Source organism: Panthera pardus, unplaced genomic scaffold, assembly GCF_024362965.1.
Source record: "Panthera pardus isolate Hobbes unplaced genomic scaffold, ASM2436296v1 HiC_scaffold_8, whole genome shotgun sequence".
NCBI lineage: Eukaryota > Metazoa > Chordata > Mammalia > Carnivora > Felidae > Panthera > Panthera pardus.
In genome coordinates, this window is record NW_026527013.1 from 150654555 (window position 1) to 150672994 (window position 18440).

Here is an 18440-nt window from a genome sequence, read left to right on the forward strand (position 1 = left end):
TTCACAAGATTTTCATTCTCACATGCTAGGGTACAACTTTTTCTCTTTAAAAGAATTCTTGTTCTCACAGGAAGTTGGTCATTTTTAGTAATAGCATATACTTATATTTTTAATAGCAGCATATACTTACATGAAGACAATATGAACACACCAGAGTAAATGACATAGCTTATCTGTCTACATTCTACATTGTAGCAAACTTAACATGTTTTTCTTTCTTGAATGTTTATTTTTGAGAGAGGGAGAAAGAGAGCGAGAGCAAGAGCAGAGAGAGAGAGAGACACACACACACACACACACAGAATCCGAAGCAGGCTCCAGGCTCTGAACTGTCTGCACAGAGCCTGATGCGGGGCTTGAACTCATGAACCGTGAGATCATGACCCCAGCCAAAGTTGGATGCTTAACCAACTGAGCCATCCCGGCGCCCCAAACTTAATACCTTTAACTGAGGTATAGAAGCAAACATTTAAATATTTCCCTTTCCCCCACATTGATTTATTTCGAAATGGTTTTCCTTAGGATTAGGAAACAAGGATACTTCTTAAAATCCAATTATGAACATATAAATTATAAGGCATTACATAAATTATAAGGAATTTTAGTAAGTATTAATGTAGAAATGTTGATAGATGTCAGATACTATATACCATAACAATATTATAGGAAATGTCTAACGGAGAGTTTGCTAGAGGCAAACATTTCTCTCAGAAAATTGTATCTTTAACCAAACTAGAAGATACCAATTTTATGTCTATCAAAATAAATACAGCTGTGAAAAAGAAATTAATTTTGGACTTATGAAAGTCTACTGGCTAATATTTTAATTCACGAGTATCATTTCATGCTTAACCTTTTAACTAATGTGTTCATGAAAAGATGCTATTTCTCAGGCATATGAGATTTTAATCAGGAATAAACAGTGAAAATTCCAGATCATCGTCCTGTAAGCTCTTGTTTGGCTACACTAGTTGATGATAAAACTTTTCAACAAATGAGCACTAGCAGAGTCGGAAAAAAGCATCCAGGATGACAGCTACATTCTTAACTTGCATCACTTAGGAAGGGTCATGTTCCTACTGAGGGCTAGAACCTTAACATGACGTGCACTATAAATTCCAAACTATTCATGAGCTAGAACAGCGGTCAGCAAACTGTGACCCAGATGCTGGTTTTTGTAAGTAAAGTTTTACTGGAATGCAGCCATGCTTGCTCATTTCTGTACTGTGTAGGACAGCTTTTTAGAATTACAGTCGACATACAATGTTATATTAGTTTCACGTATACAACAGGGATTGGACAACTCTATACATTATGGAATCTCAGCACAAGTGCAGCTACCATCTGTCACCATAAAACCCTAAGACGACGCTACTGACCATATTCTTGTGCGGCACCTTTCATCCCTGTGACTTACACAGTCCATAATTGGAAGCCTGTACCTCCCACTCCCTTTTGCCCACCTTGCCCATCCTCCTCTTTCCCTCCTCTCTGTAAACAGATTATGACTCTGTTTCTGCTTTTTTGTTTTGCTTTTTAGCAAAAAAGTTCACTTATAAGTGAAATCGTATGGTATTTGTCTTTCTCTGACTGACTTCACTTAGCATAATACCTTCTAGAGCCATCCATGCTGTAACAAATGGCAAGACTGCATACTTTTTCATGGCTGAGTAATATTCCACTGTGTGTGTGTGTGTGTGTGTGTGTGTGTGTGTGTGTGTATCTCTTCTATCCATTAATCTATGGACTCTAGATTGCTGCAATAAACACAGGAGTGCATAAACCTTTTTGTATTAGTATTTTGGTTTTCTTTGGATAAATACCCAGTAGTGGAATTACTGTATTGTATGGTAGTTCTACTTAAAAAATTTTAAAGAAACTTCTACACTGTTTTCTACAATGGCTATACCAATCTACATTCCCACCAACAATGCACAATGGCTACCTTTTCCCCCCATCCTTGACCTTTGTTATTCCTTGTCTTTTCGACACTAACCATTCTGGCTGGTGTTAAGGTACTATTTCACTGTGGGTTTGATTTATATTTCTCTAATGATTCATGATGTTGAGCATCTTTTCATGTGTCTATTGGCCATTTACATGTGCTCTTTGGAAAAGTGTCTATTTGTGTAGTGTTTTTTGTTTTTTTTTTTTTTTGGTGTTGAGCTGTAGGTTTATATATTTGGGATATTAACCCCTTATTGAATGTATCAGTTGTAAATCTCTCATTTAGTAGGCTGCCTTTTCATTTTGTTAATAGTGTCTTTCACTGTGCAAAGGCTTCTTATTTTGGTATAGTCCCAGTAGTCTATTTTTCTTTTCTTTTCCTTGCCTTAGAAAATGTTGCTAAGGCCAATGTCAAAGGTTAACCATATTAAGCATGGGTTTGTTTCTGGGCTCTATTCTAGTCCACTGGACAGAATGTGTGTATTTTTGTGCCAACACCATACTGTTTTATTAAAGCTTTGTAGCAGGTATCTTGAAATTAGAGACTGTGATGCCTCCAGCTTTGGCTATTCAGGGTCTCCTGTGATTCCACACAAATTTCAGTATTTGTTCTAGTTTGTCTATGGCAGTTTTAGAGTGGCAGAGTTATGCCAGAAAACACATGGTCTTCAAAGTCATACATGACTTTTTATCACTTTTTAAGATTTTAAAGGCAAAACCCAAAAACCTTTATTCAACTGAGATCATTACAATTCAAAATGATATATACTTAAACAGTCTGTTTTGCTTTGATAAAAACAGGTAGAAGTCTTATCAGGTCTGGCCTTTTCACTGCTGTTGTGCTCGTTGGTTGCCACTTCTCTATCCTGGATGTGTGTTTCACACTCTTGCTTGGGCTTCTTCCTCCTCTGCTACTGCTACTCAGGAGGCTTCTTGAGCCTGCATTTTGACCTGTTCTGTCTCTTTTCCCTTGTCTCTTCTCACCAGTTTTGCATAGTATTTTTCATGTGCTCTGGATGTTGTGGAAGTACCAGGAACTTTGATCACCATCTTACCATTCAGCAATTATGTAGTTTTAGCTTTTTAAAAAAATTTTTAGAAATATTTATTTATTTTTGAGGGAGAGAGAGAAAGAGAGTAGGGGGAGGGCAAAGAGAGATGGAGACACAGAATCCAAAGCAGGCTCCAGGCTGAGCTGTCAGCACAGAGGCCGACATGGAGCTCAAACCTATGAACCATGAGATCATGACCTGAGCCGAAGTGGGACGCTTGACTGACTGAGCCACCCAGGCGCCCCTACCTCATTTTGTTTTCCTAGCTTATTTTTTTTAACTTTAGTGTTTGTTTTTTATTTTAATATTCACTTAGATTTTTTCATATACTAATTTCTTACGATCCTTCTTGCCTCTCGGTTTTTCTCTTTGGGTTTATGGTGTATCCAGTCTTCACTTGTTTCTTGCTCAGGGTACTAACCACTTCAAGGCTTGGAGCCACCCTGGATCAGTTCCTACCTTTTGCAATGACACTCTCTTGCTCGTGTCGGGGCATGTTATTTTCCTCAGTGCCATCCCCTCTGCTTCCTGTGTCTGAAGGATTCATTACAATGTCTTCTCTAATGAACCTCATACCATGGCATGTGCTCAGGCCTCCATCTCGAAGTGGAAGTCCCACATGTATTGATCTTCTTCTTTTTTTTAAAATTTCTAGCTCAAAAATCAGGCCAAATAACTTTTACGTACAGAAATATACGTGTTACATTTCTCATAACTATCCCTGTAAAAGTTTTTTCTTTTACTATATGGACAATCAAGGATTAAATGTTTTAAATTCCCACTTGTGTCATAGACTTCATCTTCCACTGCACTAAAGGAGAACCAAACACGAAAACTTGTCCCAACTATGTGATATACTATCACTTACTGATTTGATATCATTCTAGTAACCCTCCTTTCTTTTGTTTTAGTGGTTTTCTCTTTCTTCCCTATTAGTTGTGATCACACTGAGTTTTTAACTTTGTTTTTTTTTTCTATACTAATGATATACCAGCTGGATAATAAATTAAAAACGCCAATTTGGTAAACTTCTCAAACTAAGTACTTTTAACACAAATTCGTAATAATCCATAAGGATTCTAACTTTTGATAAAAGGCAGAACCAGATTTCATAATACAAGCATTGATCGTAACAACAACAAAAAAATGCACTGGAATAGCCTTATTTTAGCAACTAAGGATTTCTGAAAGCACAATCAATTTCCAAAAAAAATCGGGCTAACAAAACTATAGGGTATCCATTAAAGAAGGTTATGCAATAAAAAAAGTAATTTTGAAAAAGCAGAACTAAATTTTCCTATGCTGCTTTCATAAAGGTAAAAAAAACTCTTTCATCTAAAATAATAGCTCTGCATGGGTACAATTGATCTGCCATCAACAGAGCCACCTCTGAATGTCACTTAGCTCCAAAAATCAAGACTCATACACAAATAAAATAACAGTATTACAGTTACAAGTAAAAATAAATAAGCTAGTTAAAAGTCAAACAACTCAACTTACAACCAATAATTTAGCAGAAGAGTACATAATTACAGAGACCCTTCTAAGAAACCATGTTAGGGCCTAATGTATATACACATCAAGCCAGAAGATTCTTTAACAATGGAATCTTACAGTCATGTCTCAGGGACCTGGAGCACCATGCTTTGGGAATAAGGAATACAGAGCAAGGGTTTCAGGACTTCTCTGGCATGACCATAACTGGGTTTTTTTGTTTGTCCTGTGAGGAAAGAGAAACTTACCAGAAAGAAATACAGAATTTGAGATACGGCTAAGAAGAAAGAGCATGCTTATTAGGAGCCTCTCATTTAATAACCATTAGATACAGCCTAAGCTAAAAAGGATCCCATGGAGGTTTTTATTTTCAGAGAACAAAACCTTAGCTGGGTAGAAAAATATCAGGGAGAGTGAAAGGGGGAGGAAGAAAGTGTGTTTTATCTTTTACTGTGACTTACGAATTAAGTTTTTGGGCATAAGTGACATATGTATCCCTTAAACTAATACAAATGTTATAACAATGATTTGATACATGCATAGATTACAAACTGATTATCACAATAAGTTTCGTTAATATCTATCATACCTCACGAGTTAGTCTTTTTCTTGTGATGAGAACTTGTAAGATTTACTCTTAACAATTTTCAAATACACAAGATAGTAATATTACAGTTTCTTTTACTATACGCTTAGCAGATATATCGAGGCCGAGGGCATTAAATTAAGTCTATGCTGAGGAACAGCTGAGAGGCAAAGAGAAATCAGATCCTGGTAACGTGGCTCAAGCCCAGGGCGAGGCTACGTGCCTCAACGGTAGAGTTATGTGAGTCAACACGATCTCTTTACTGTTTCAGCCTATCTGAGCTGGGTTTAGTTACTTGCAGTATAAAGAGTTCTAACTAATAAAATATTGGAATTACACAAATCTTTAACAAACTGTGAATCAATAGTTGCAGCCCGTGACAACCAGTTTTGAATACGGTAAGCAAAAATATTCTCCGAGGGATGAAATTATCCAGTAGTTTTCAAAGGTACTTAAAAAAATCTCGTCATGGGTGTGGGGGAGGGATGGACAGTGAGGAGACACAGTGACTGGAAATTTTGGGGAGCACATCCTACGACAGATTCTAGATCCTCTACAGTAACCAAGAATATTTCCATTTGTTTTGGCTTTGGGAGAACCACATTATTCCTATCGATAGAATGTGTAGTATCTAAAAATTACTATTAATATATATCTCTTCTCCCAAAATAAAAACCCAACACCAAACCAGTAACAACCACACACCTAAAGAAATTTAGTAATTGTGTTTAACATGCAGCTATGGGTAAATTAAAAAAAGTATCAATAAAGTGTTAAGAGACAAACATGCTAACCTTCTTTCCCAATTTTTTCTAAATCTTACTGAAGCTATCTCTATGAAGCTAAAAATCCTCCTCAGTCTTAGTTAAAATAAAAGCTACTATTTATTGAACACTTATGTGTTAGGCACTGTGGCAAAATGCTTTATATACATTTACTCATTTTTCTATCTTTCTTCCTTCAACAGGACTTATTTTAAAATCCCAAGTGAAATGCTATAAAGAGCATTTTCCAGTCTATGCCAATGAAATGACAAGCTTAGGATTAATCCTGGTGCCTTATTTTACAAAGATTTCTTGTCTTCCAACACCTGCAGGTTCCATGTAACATGGCTAGAAATGCTGCAACTGACTGGTTTGTTGAAGCTGGATTTTGAACGCCCTCTAAGAGTCAACACCAGAAAATTCCAAATTTACCAGGACCTCAAGCACATCAAGACACCAGACGACTTGGAGGGCTCCTATTTACAGCAAACTGCCTCTAATAACAATCTCACTCAGTATGTACGACAGAAAATGGAGCTTACAAATTTCATACAAGGGCTAAAGTGTGGTCTCTAAACCTGGTACCAGTCTGCAAATGGTTAGGAGTCCAGAATATTTTCTACATCACTGAGTACAATGCTTAGTTCAGCTAACTTGTTTTTTCATCGCAAGATACTCTTGATGAAGGAGGCTGGATTGATTTATTCTAGCCCAACCTTCTTATCCATCATGAACTGGTAACAGTTCGTGAGCCACAAAAGACCCCGAATAGCCAAAGCACCCTTGAAAAAGAAAAACAAAGCTGCAGGCATCACAATTCTGGGTTTCAAATTATAGTACAAAGCTGTAGTAACTAAAATAGTATGGTACTGGCACAAAAACAGACACACAGATCAATGGAATAGAACAGAAAACCCAAAAATGAACCTACAACTATATGGTCAATTAAGCTTTGACAAAGCTGGAAAGAATATCCAACGGGAAAAAGACTATGTCTTCAACAAATGATGGTGGGAAAACTGGACAGCAAAGTGCAAAAGCATGGAACTGACCACTTTCTTATACCATAACACAAAAATAAATTCAACATGGATGAAAGACCTAAATTTGAGACCTGAAACTATAAAAATCCTAAGAGAGAACATGGTAAGTAATTTCTTTGATATCGGCTATAGCATCTTCTTTCCCCAGGTGTCTCCTTAGGCAAAAGTAAAAATAAACTACTGGGACTTCGTCAAAATAAAAACCTTCTTCACAGTGAAGGAAACCATCAACAAAACTAAAAAGCAACCTACAGAATGGGAGAAGATATCTGCAAATGACTTATCTGATAAAGGGTTAGTATCCAAAATATATAAAGAACTTCCAAAGCTTAAAAACCAAAAGACGATGATTAAAAATGGGCAGAAGACAAGAACATTCTTCCAAAGATGATATCCAGATGGCCAACATCACTGATCATCAGGGAAATGCAAATCAAAACTACAATGATATATCACCTCACACCTGTCAGAATGGCTAAAATCAACAACACAAGAAACAAACAGGTGTTGGTGAAGATGTGGAGAAAGGGGAGCCCTTTTGCACCGTTGGTGGGAATGCAAACCGGGGCAGCCACTCTGGAAAACAGTATGGAAGTTCCTCAAAAAGTTAAAAATGAAACTACCCTATGATCCAGCAACTGCACTACTAGGTTTTTACCCAAAGAATACAAATACGCTAATTCAAAGGGATACATGCACCCCGATGTTTACAGTAGCATTATCTACAACAGCCAAATTATGGAAACAGCTTAAGTGGCTACTGATTGATAAAGACGGGGTGCATACAATGGAATATTACTCAGCGATAAAAAAGAATGAAATCTTGCCATTTGCAACAACATGGATGGAGTTAGAGTATTATGCTGAGCAAAATGAGTCAGAGAAAGACAAATACCATATGATTTCACTCATATGTAGAATTTAAAGAAGAAATGACCAAGAGAGAAAAGAAAAATACAAACTAAGAAACAGACTCTTAACTGTAGAGAATAAACTGATGGTTACCAGAAGGGAGGTGGGAAGGGTGAAGTAAGTGATGGGGATTAAGGAGTGAGCTTGTTGTGATGAGCACTAGGTGATATATGAAGTAGTGTTGAAACTGATGTTCACTGGATGTTCACTGGAATTTTAAATAAAAACTTTAAGACAATTAGCAATTGATCTCACCTTTGACAGAAGCAATTTCACACAGGAAACATGACCTTCATAGACAGCAGACAGAAGAGGGGTAATATGATGTTTATCCGGAGCCTATGAAATAAGAGATTAAAAAACGACTTTAGTTTTCATTTCTTCCTTCCTTCTAGATTTGATCAGAGAACTATCAACGTTTACCCCTTTGCCTTGTTACACAAAATCCCTTCAAGGCTACAAGTTTTCAGCCTCTTAGAGAGCTGCCGGGGCCCAAGCCCATAAGCAGCGTCTCCTTGAGTATCAGCCTAGTGAAGTAGAGGGCACAGGGCTTTGACTTCAGCTCAAACCTTGGCTCTGCCACTTACACTGTGGCAATTGTCTGGCCTCTCTGAGCCCCAAGTCCTCACGATGTTGTAGGAATGCGAATGAGGCCCAGGAAGGGAAGAGAGGGGGTAGAAAATAGCCAATGAGAGGGACAAGGCTGCCACAATGGGGCCGGGTGACATAGTGTCCCCTGAAATGTGTAAAGTTCATCTCACTTGCTGTCATGGCTAAACATTTTTCCAAAACCCTGAAAAGCTGTAAAAGGCAAGAGCCAGGAGGTGACCGCTCCTGTCTGACCATTTGCCTACTGACCTTTGTCCAAAACTCCAGTCTGGATTTATTCTAGGACTACATAGTCCTATCCTCCATTGCATGACAGCCATTTGCCACCTATAGACAGTGACAGTGTTAACTCTCAAGTTGCTGTAGAACTTAAAAATGAAGCATCCTAACTCACGGTTTTATCCATTTAAGAAAGTCTGTTTGTTCTGCTTATTTAAAAAAAAATGCCAACTATATATTTCTAGGTTATAGGAAATTTGGTATAATCTCAGACTATATTTCTATTTTATAAGACTAGAAAACAATTACCCAAGGCATACAACAGGATTTTTTTTTCTAGAATGACCACGTTCTTTACATACATTAATATCTGCTCCTTTCAGCAGCAGAAATTCCAGGATTTCAAGCTGCCCACAATCTGCTGCATAATGAAGAGGCTTCCTTCCACCTTCTAGTGTCCGGTTGACATCTTCTCCCTTATAAGAGAAGCCAAATGAAAATGGTATTTAGATGGATGGTAGATGGAAGATGGGACATGAGATACCCAGTATTTTCACTTTCTTAAAAGCCTAAGAGTTCCACGAAACAGTCACATTTCCTGCAAAGTGAAATAAGTAACCAAGAAGTTGAAATTAAATTCTGTGCAACAGCACATATGCAGTACGGCAGTAATTCAATCGTGATCAGTCAAACTGGAAACAGACAATGATGCTAAATGTAATGAAATATGTTACGGCGCTCTATTTCCAAGGGGTTCAGTCAGCATAATGTTAAGATGTGGCCAGAAAAGACTGGTAAGTTCAAATACTGAGATTTTACCCAGATCACAGGACCTGTCTTTTACTTTAAGGAAAGCATCACTCCTTTGATGGAAGCAGACAACATCATCACAACGTAGTCAGTACTGCTACTAAGAATCATTTCCTTCATTTAACATTGACTAAAGGCCTGCTATACGGCAAGCACTGTGCACAGAAGACAAAGGTGAACAAGATCAGAGCTTCTGATTGCACAGAGCTCACTATCTAGTGTGGCGAGGCAGACATTAACTGGCTCATCACAGGACTAAACAGAATGTCAAAACAGAATTGCTATAAAGGAAAGGAACTCAGTGTTATACAAACACTTATCAGAAGAACAGGACTGAATCTTGGTGATGGATGGGGAGTGGCTTGTGTCAGAAAATGAACTTACTAAGGCCTCAAAAAAACAAAAGTTTTCATTCACTGAGAATTAACAGATTCTAACAATAACAAAGGCAACCAGGCTCTTTACTGATCAGCTGATACAGGTTTGGCACTGTGCTATACACATAATCTCCAATCTTTATCCTAAAAGGAGAAAATCTCCACTTGATAAATGAAAAGTCTGAAGCGAAAAGAGGTTAACTAACTTTTTAATGGGGCTTAGTAACAAGTGAGATCTAAACTCATTCTCTTTCTATACCACCATGTTGCCCCCAATGCAGCATTTTCCCCTTCTTTCCTTTTTAAAAAAATTTTTACATTCATTTATTTTTGAGAGAGTGAGACAAAGTGAGAGTGGGGGAGGGGCAGAGAGGGAGACACAGGATCCGAAGCAGGCTCCAGGCTCCGAGCTGTCAGCACAGAGCCCGACGTGGGGCTTGAATCCACAAACCGTGAGATCATGACCTGAGCCCAAGTTGGACGCTTAACCGACTGAGCCACCCAGGCGCCCCATATTTTCCCCTTCTTTCTTAAGGAAAGTTCAGATTTTAGAGTAGCAAAATGCCTGAAGGAATTTATATCCTCAACTGCTATATTATTCACTTACCTTGGTTTGGTTAACTCATCAAGTCATATTCCGACTCAAGCAGTTCAGAACCCTATCATTTCATGGCCACTACCAGCTGCCTTTTCAAACACCGATATAGGAGACAGGTGTACAACTTGCCTAATGCCAGTAGAGGCTGGGCTGCAGCTCCGACTCTACTACTTAGCTGTGGGACTTAGACGGGTTACTTTCCAAATCTGTTTCCTTATCTGTAAAATGGGAATAAAAATGCTTAGACCTCATAAGGTTTTACACGTATGTCATTAAGACAACCCACGCAAAATATTTAACGTAGGTCCTGACACATGGCAAAATGTCTAATGAGGGTTAACTATTATTTCTGTGGATCCCTGATGTTGGTTTATACTGGCCCTAAAAGACTATTCCAAAATTGAGTTAAGGCAGGTTTCTGCAGGACAGCTGAAATTTAAAGGTATGATTGAATGTAATATACTTTTTCTCCAGAAACAAATTTAAATAGTCTGGGCAATCTGGCGTACCACCTTAGCCTTTATTCACAACTGCACAAATGGGAGCCTTGGAGGCAAAAAGAGACACTGCTTAAACAATTCTCGATGAAACTAGTTCCCCTTACGTTGGTAATAGGTCCCCTCCATTATTAACTACAGAGCATTAACGGGATAGGTCTTTTCAGTGAGAAAAGCAAAGTATTACTTGTAGTAAGCCATCGATAAGAGGGCTTTGTCAAAGATATCTTCCCAAATCCAAATAAGTGACCTCTTCCTTCCCCACTTGGTATGAGCCTGGAAAATGCATATGAAATGGACTTGTGAGCTTAAACTTTCTTCTTTATCGCTGCAGACACTGCCTTTACAGTTCTTATTTTGGCAGACAAAAAATGACGACACCAGAAAGGCTCTGCATGACTGACAGCAAAGAAAGGGTCCGCTTCTGTGGGGCCTTAGCAAAAGCTGTACTTATAGAGGAATTTATGGTACTGGAAGACCTGTATTGGAAAAGGAGAAAGGCCTCAAAATAATGAGTTTTGGACTTTCACTTTAAGAATCTAGAGAGTATTATGCTAAGTGAAATAAGTCAGAGAAAGACAAATACCAGAGGATTTCACTCATATGTGGAACTTCAAAAACAAAACAAATGAACATAGGTAGAGAGAGAGAGAGAGAGAGAGAGAGAGAGAGAGAGAGAGAGAGGGGCAAACCAAGAAACAGACCCTTTACTTAATAACCACAGAGAACAAGCTGATGGTTACCAGAGAGGATGGGGTGGGGGATGGGGAAACAGCTGGCGGGGATTAAGGAGGGGGCACTGGGATGAGCACCAGGTGTCGTATGGAAGCGATGAATCACTAAATTCTACACCTGAAACTAATTACACTGATGTTAACTGGAATTTAAATAAAAACTTGAAAAATGAAAAAAAAAAAAAACCTAAGGTGAAAACAAAAGGTATATGGAAATCTCTGTACCTTTTACTCAATTTTGCTGTGAACCTAAAAATGCTCCAAAAAGTAAAGTTTATTTTTAGAAAAGCAGATTAAATTCAAAGTAAGCCAGAGGGAAGAAAAAAGAGCAGGAACCAATGAGATGGAAAACAGAAAAAGAATAAAAATCAGAAGCTAATTCTCTGAGATCAGTACAATTGATAAATCTCTAGCCAGAGTGATCGGAAAAATAAACAGTGAAGACACAAAGTGCTACTATCAGACTTTACTGATTATCTTCCCACAAAGAAACTCCCAGGCCCTAGAGGGCTACACTGGTAAATTCTACCAAACATTTAAGAAAAGAGAGTAATATCAATTCTTCCAAAAAATGAGAAGCATCCGTTTTAGGAAAAAGAAGTAAAACTATCTTTATTTGCAGGTGACACAATCATCTATGTAGAAAATTCTATGGAATCTACCAAAAGGCTACTAAATAAGTAACTTTAGGAATGCTGCAGGACAGAACAACCAACATACAAAATCAACTGCATTTTTATATACTATTGATGAATAATTGCAAATCAAAACTAAAATCAATATTATTTACAATAACATCCAAAGATGAAACACTTAGTGATAAATTAACACAAATGTGGAACACTTATACACGGAAAACTACCAAATTTGTTGAAATTAGAGAGGACCTAAAGAAATGGAGAGAGATACCACGTCTGTGGGTTAGAAGACCTAATACTGTAAAGATGTTGATTCTCCCCAAATTGATGTGTAGATTCAATGCAATACCAGTCAAAACCGTAGCAGGCTTTTTAAAGAAACTGCCAAAATGACCCTAAATTTCCTCTGGAAATGCAAAGAATCTAGACTAGCCAAAATCACTTTGAAAAAGAACAAGTTGGAGGGCTAGTAGTATTGCCTGATTCCAAGGATTATTAAAAACTAATCAAGAAAATACAGTATTGGCATAAAATTACAAAACATGCAAACTTTTATCACTAATGTATAGTGAAAGAAAGTGAATCAGTGGTTGCCTGGGGGAAGGGGAGGGAAGGACAACAGGGGGGAGGGAAGGACAACAGGAGGGAGGGACTACGAAGGGGCAGGCAGTAAGAGTGATGGATGTGTTCATTATCTTGATTGAGGTGATGATTTCAGAGAAATATACACAGGTCAAAACTGATCAAATTGTACACTTTAACATCTGTCTGTTGTTTAATTATACCTCAATAACAGATTTTCCTGAAATCAAATTTCTGTGGCTCATTGTTACAAAATGGGATGCTAACAAAGCAACAGTTGAGGTAGAATGGGGGCAAGGGAGACCAACAACCTTCATGGGAGACTTAAAGAGCAAAAGCTATTTGAGGTCAAGTTCCTTCCCTGGTAGTGATGAAAGGAAAGCTCTTGCCTTCTATGTCCTATACCTCAACTAACTATATGGAACAAGAAGTTTTAAAGTGGTATGAGAGAAGATCAATGTGGTCCCTACCAGCTTCAGAGAACAAAACAATTGTCTGAACTTCTGGGAAAAATCTCCTTATCAGTACTTCTAGCATTATTTTGCCTACTCGATTCTTTACTACAACTACAGGGAAACTGCTACTACAGGCAACGACAGGGAACCTGCTAAACACAAAATGTGATCACAGCATTACCTTTTAAAAAGTCCTCTGATGACTATTCATTGCTCTGAACAACACAGTTCAGAAGATCTAGAGTGATCTATCTGGTGACTACCTTTTCAACTTCAATTCTCACAGTGAAGAATTGACTTCACCGCCCCACCCCTGTCCTTTGTTAACTCTTACTAGTCCTTCAGAAGCCGGTTTTTAATAAACCTCGTGGAAAGTATCTCTAACCTTCTCAACTTGGAGTAATGTGAGCTCACAGGTGTGCCCAAGACACCTTGCATCTCCCCGTGTTGTAACACTTACCACATTCTACTCAAACTGTCTGTATCTGTATCCTCTATGAACACAGGTCAGATACCACGTCTCTCTTATTTACTTTTGCATCTCCAATGCCTAGTATAGTTTCTAACATATAGTAAACACTGATATAATAAAGCTTTCGTTTGGAGAAATGGTGAGGTTGCTCAAGTACTAGATTTGGAAGTAAGCCATAAACAACACCTTCCGTTTCAAGCAGACACGGACAATACATTAGTTATCTGGTAGCAGCAGCAGTAACTTGAGATCAATGGCGTGTTTACTGATGTAGGGGATCTGAATGACAATTTCACTAGGTTTTCAGCAGTCTTGATACGTGGTAACCGCAGTAGTCGCTGTAAAATAGGGAAGGATGATAGTGCTGTATCTAGCTCCTTTCTCCCTACCCTCTGCCCACACAGTAGACATCAGTGACATCACCAGAGAGAAGTTAGACACCTATTCTGTAATCTTGATTCCAACTTAATGAAACATTACCAGCTAAGGAGAAAAATCTAACACTAATTTTGTCTCCCAGATTCTGGGCTTAGAGAAAGATGTACAATCTCAAGGGGTCCCTTAGCATTACAAGGCAATCTTACCATGTTTTCCTTTTTCCCTTGCTTTTACACTTTCCACAGAGACTATTTTAAGTTTCTTTCACTTTTTAAAGACCTTAGACTTCTCTATCTCCTCCTTCCCTTTCATTCTCAGCAGATAACCTCATCATATACTTTTTACACAGAAGACTGCCTTCAGACAGGCACTCTCTCAGGAACTTTCTCCACCTCACCTTCCTACAGCTGACAAATCCTCTCCTCCTATCTAAAGGCAATCTCTCACCTATGTTTTGGATATCATCCTTTCTTGGTTTTTGAGAAAACTTACTCCTTTGTTTGTTACCTTTTGTGTTTTCAACCTCTACTCCTGTACTGGCTCTTTTTCATCAGTACCTGCCACACACACTCTTTGACTAAAAAAGCAAAGTGCAACACATCAACCTCTCCTTAGACCCATTCCTAGACCTTTTAGTTATTGTTGTTCCTCCCCCTTTTGTGGCTAAATTTTCCAAAAGCATCGTCTGTATTTGTTATCTCCGATTTCTCACTTTCCGTTCTAATCTGACTTCCACCCTCAACACTACACCATAACCACTTTTGCTGAGGTCAATGACTTCCTTGTTGCAAAATGCAGAGGTTACCTCAGTACTCACCTTAATTGACCTCCCAAAAGTGACTAAGTCGATCACTTCTTCCTTTTTTAAACAGACTCTCTTTTGGCTTCAGTGACACCACACTGTTGGTAGTTTTCTTCCTACCTGACTACTGCTTCTGTTTCCTGACTCACCCACGTCTACCAGGTGTTTAAAACAAATTTGGGGAATCTTGATTATGAGTTCAGATTTTCATCATATATAATTTAAATAGCTGAGAAGTTCAGTCATCCTTATACAGTCTTGTAACAGTATCTACATCAGAATACCCTGACTATAAAGTTTTTTGGAATAACAAAACAATTCCTTGGCAACAAAGTGTACCTATGTTTTTAAAGACATTACCATGCAATAATATCGTGTCACAGAGTCTGGCAGAAATAAAATTCTCATCATGGTATGTGTGTAAAGAACCATGCAGGTCACAAATAACTCTGCACAAAGCTTTTGTTGACCATACACAGTTGAGGTAATGCAGACTGACAAACCTAATTTATCATCACATCAAGGCTTGCCTAGCTTCACCTTTCCCTTTTAGCAAGAGTGATTTATCCAGTTTTGTTTTACTCTCTTGTCTTTACTGCAACAGCAAAGCCTGTTAACCGTTCAATACATAACAAAGATTTTTATTAAAATTATATTTTGCCAGTATTTTTCTTGTAAGTTGTTATGAAGCTATTCTTATTTTCTCTATATATGGCATATTCCACATATGTAATATATATGTAAGTAATATATACTACAGATATAATACTATTTCACAATATTTTTTTAAAAAATGTTTTAAATGTTAATTTTTGAGAGACAGAGACAGAGACAGAAAGACAGACCATGAATGGGGGAGGGCCAGGGAGGAGGAGACACAGAATCCAAAGCAGGCTCCAGTCTCTGAGCTGTCAGCACAGAGCCTGATGTGGAACTTGAACTCATGAACCGTGAGATCATGACCTGAGCCGAAGTTGGACCCTTAACCAACTGGGCCACTCAGACGCCCTCTACTTCACAATAGTTTCTGGTGAGAGTTTAAATTAATACATTCCATCCAGAACCACGTTAGTGACTATGAAATGCTTTAGGATAGGTTGATTCCTGGTGCCTCTCAAATATGGGGGGGTTTAGATTATGGTGGAGGAAAAAGTCTCTGTGAAATTCTAAATCAAATGGAACCCAAGAAGAGTTTTAAGATTACCCTATATTCTAACAAACTGCAGACTACCTGCTCTGACTCTACCTTGCTCCTTAATCAAAATCATTCTTAGAATTAAAAAAAAAAAAGTGATAATGCATGACTAATTTATGTCAATACACTGGTGAGTCTATATTAAGGGAAGAACTTAATTACTATAATATCACTTATTTCAACACTAGAGCATGACATTTTAGGGCTGGACACTGGACAGGTTTTCCAACTTCTTAAAAATTAAATGACATTACTGGCATTTGTGAAAGATATCCATGCTTCATTTCTCAAGTATCACTGTTCTCAATAACTAAGAGCCTCTGTTATTCTGATATGTTTTTATCTGTCTAGAAAATGATTGGTGTAACGGTCTAGTTCTATCTTTAATATCAATAAATCAGCTAGTATTTACTAAGTAGCCATATTCCTAGCTGGGCATGCTGATGGTACAAAAAAGTGGAACTGTGGGTCTATGCCTACCTTAGGAGTCAGAGACTACATCTTACACGTATTTTTTACCACAATGCCAAATGTGGTACTTCTCAACCTCAATAATTATTTGTTGTGATTGCTAAATTACTATGATAGCAGGTTATAAAATGCCATATTAAGATGTAACTTGGAGAGTGTGGGTAAATGCAGCACATGTGTATACAAGAGAATATGCCTGGAGAGATTAATTATTATGGTGTATGGATTTCCCATAGGAATTTCCTCCCAGAAATCTAGGAGGTGATACTTTGGAAAAGTACGGATCCCATGACATTTGTGAGTCTTTGCTGAAATAATGTAAAGTTCCTGGCACATAGTGAGCACTCAATAATGCCAAATGCTTTTATTAATATTAATAGAGGCCTCAACAGTTCTCATTTGAATAGCTTTCTACGCAATTTCTCCACATTCAACAATTCAACAAACGTGAATCAAGTTAATCAATGTTCCTAAAAAGTAAGACCGATCGTGCTCCTCCTTTACTCAAAAAATTTCAACTACTCCCTTTTGTTGAACAGAAAATCCTCAGCATGACACTCAAGTCGTCTTCCATTCAACACCAACTTGCCATTCTGGTTGTTTCATCTCATATATACAATGCTCCCAACACATCAGTGCTCTCCCACTTCCGGGAACCTTCATGTTGCTGTCTTTCTTTGGCATGGTTACCCCACTTCCGTTCGTGTCTTGATCTGCTAAAATGCCACTTACTCTCCGAGACCTATGTTTCTCTTGTCACACTTTTACCTGATACTTTTTTCTCTCCTTGATACTCTTGATAGAGAATTCCCTCCTTTTAATCCTCAAAGTTCTTGTTGATGTCTCTTACTACACTACATTTACCTTTCTTCAATCGTGTATTTATTACTTACATACTTCAATGAAAACTCCATTAAAAAAAGGGCCATGCCTTATTTATATTTACTGCATATGTAATGTCTATGGGCAACTGGTGCCTTACAGCCCATTTTAATGAATTGGGGCAGTCATTTATACTGTTTATACATTTATCTTTGTCACACTATGGAACCCGTTGCTTACCATGACAACTATCACTCCCCATAGAGGTATTTTAAAAACATTATTAGTGTGTCTGAAAGTCAGAGTCTCAGTGTTGGAAAGGACTCTGAAGGTCATCCAACCCAACCACTCACTCTGGGTTGGAATCCTTGCCTGTGTATGCCCAACCTAAAACTGAACCTCTCTAATGAAAGGCAATTCAAGATCTTACTGATCAGCTCATTCCTTTAAAATGCTGGAAAATCCACTGTTTCCCAGTTCTAATTCTATTCCTTGGGGACACATGGAACAGGTATAATATACCAATTATGTTTAGCAGCCATATCACATTATAACTAAAGTGAAATCTTTTTATATGATTTGTTGTTATCCTGACCTTCAGTTACTGGTATTTCTGAGTATACAAGTAGGGACATTATATTAATTGCTCTTAAATTTCATCTTATAATGGTCATCTTATTTTTCTAGGCTGCCAAGTTCTTTCTAGATTCTTATTAAAAGGAATTTGTTAGTTCTGATCCCCATCCTCCATCTAGCTGTACCTCACGTATCTTCATCATGTGACCTAAGACATTTATTAGAAAAAGAGAAAAGACTGAGGAATGAGCCCCACCAGTATTCAGGAAACTTCCTTCAGTTCGCTACATAAAGAAAGAGCTCATTTAGATACCACCGCCATTCAGTCTTGAATCTCATTCATTACACTCTTATCCAATCATCCTTTACCATCATTCATCCAAGCATAACATTAAAACATAAAAATT

At 37.9% G+C, this 18440-nt stretch overlaps 1 protein-coding gene across 1 annotated transcript in view; it reads right to left on the reverse strand.

Moving 5' to 3' along the window:
- The window catches only part of MTPN (myotrophin), a 58396-nt gene that overhangs the window by 14954 nt on the left and 25002 nt on the right, over nt 1–18440 (reverse strand). The window contains exons 2-3 of the mRNA XM_019452862.2: nt 8989–9102; nt 8054–8137 (exon numbers count right to left, since the gene is read on the reverse strand). Coding sequence (XP_019308407.1) covers nt 8054–8137; nt 8989–9102 — 198 coding nt within the window. The remainder of the gene's footprint in view (nt 1–8053; nt 8138–8988; nt 9103–18440) is intronic.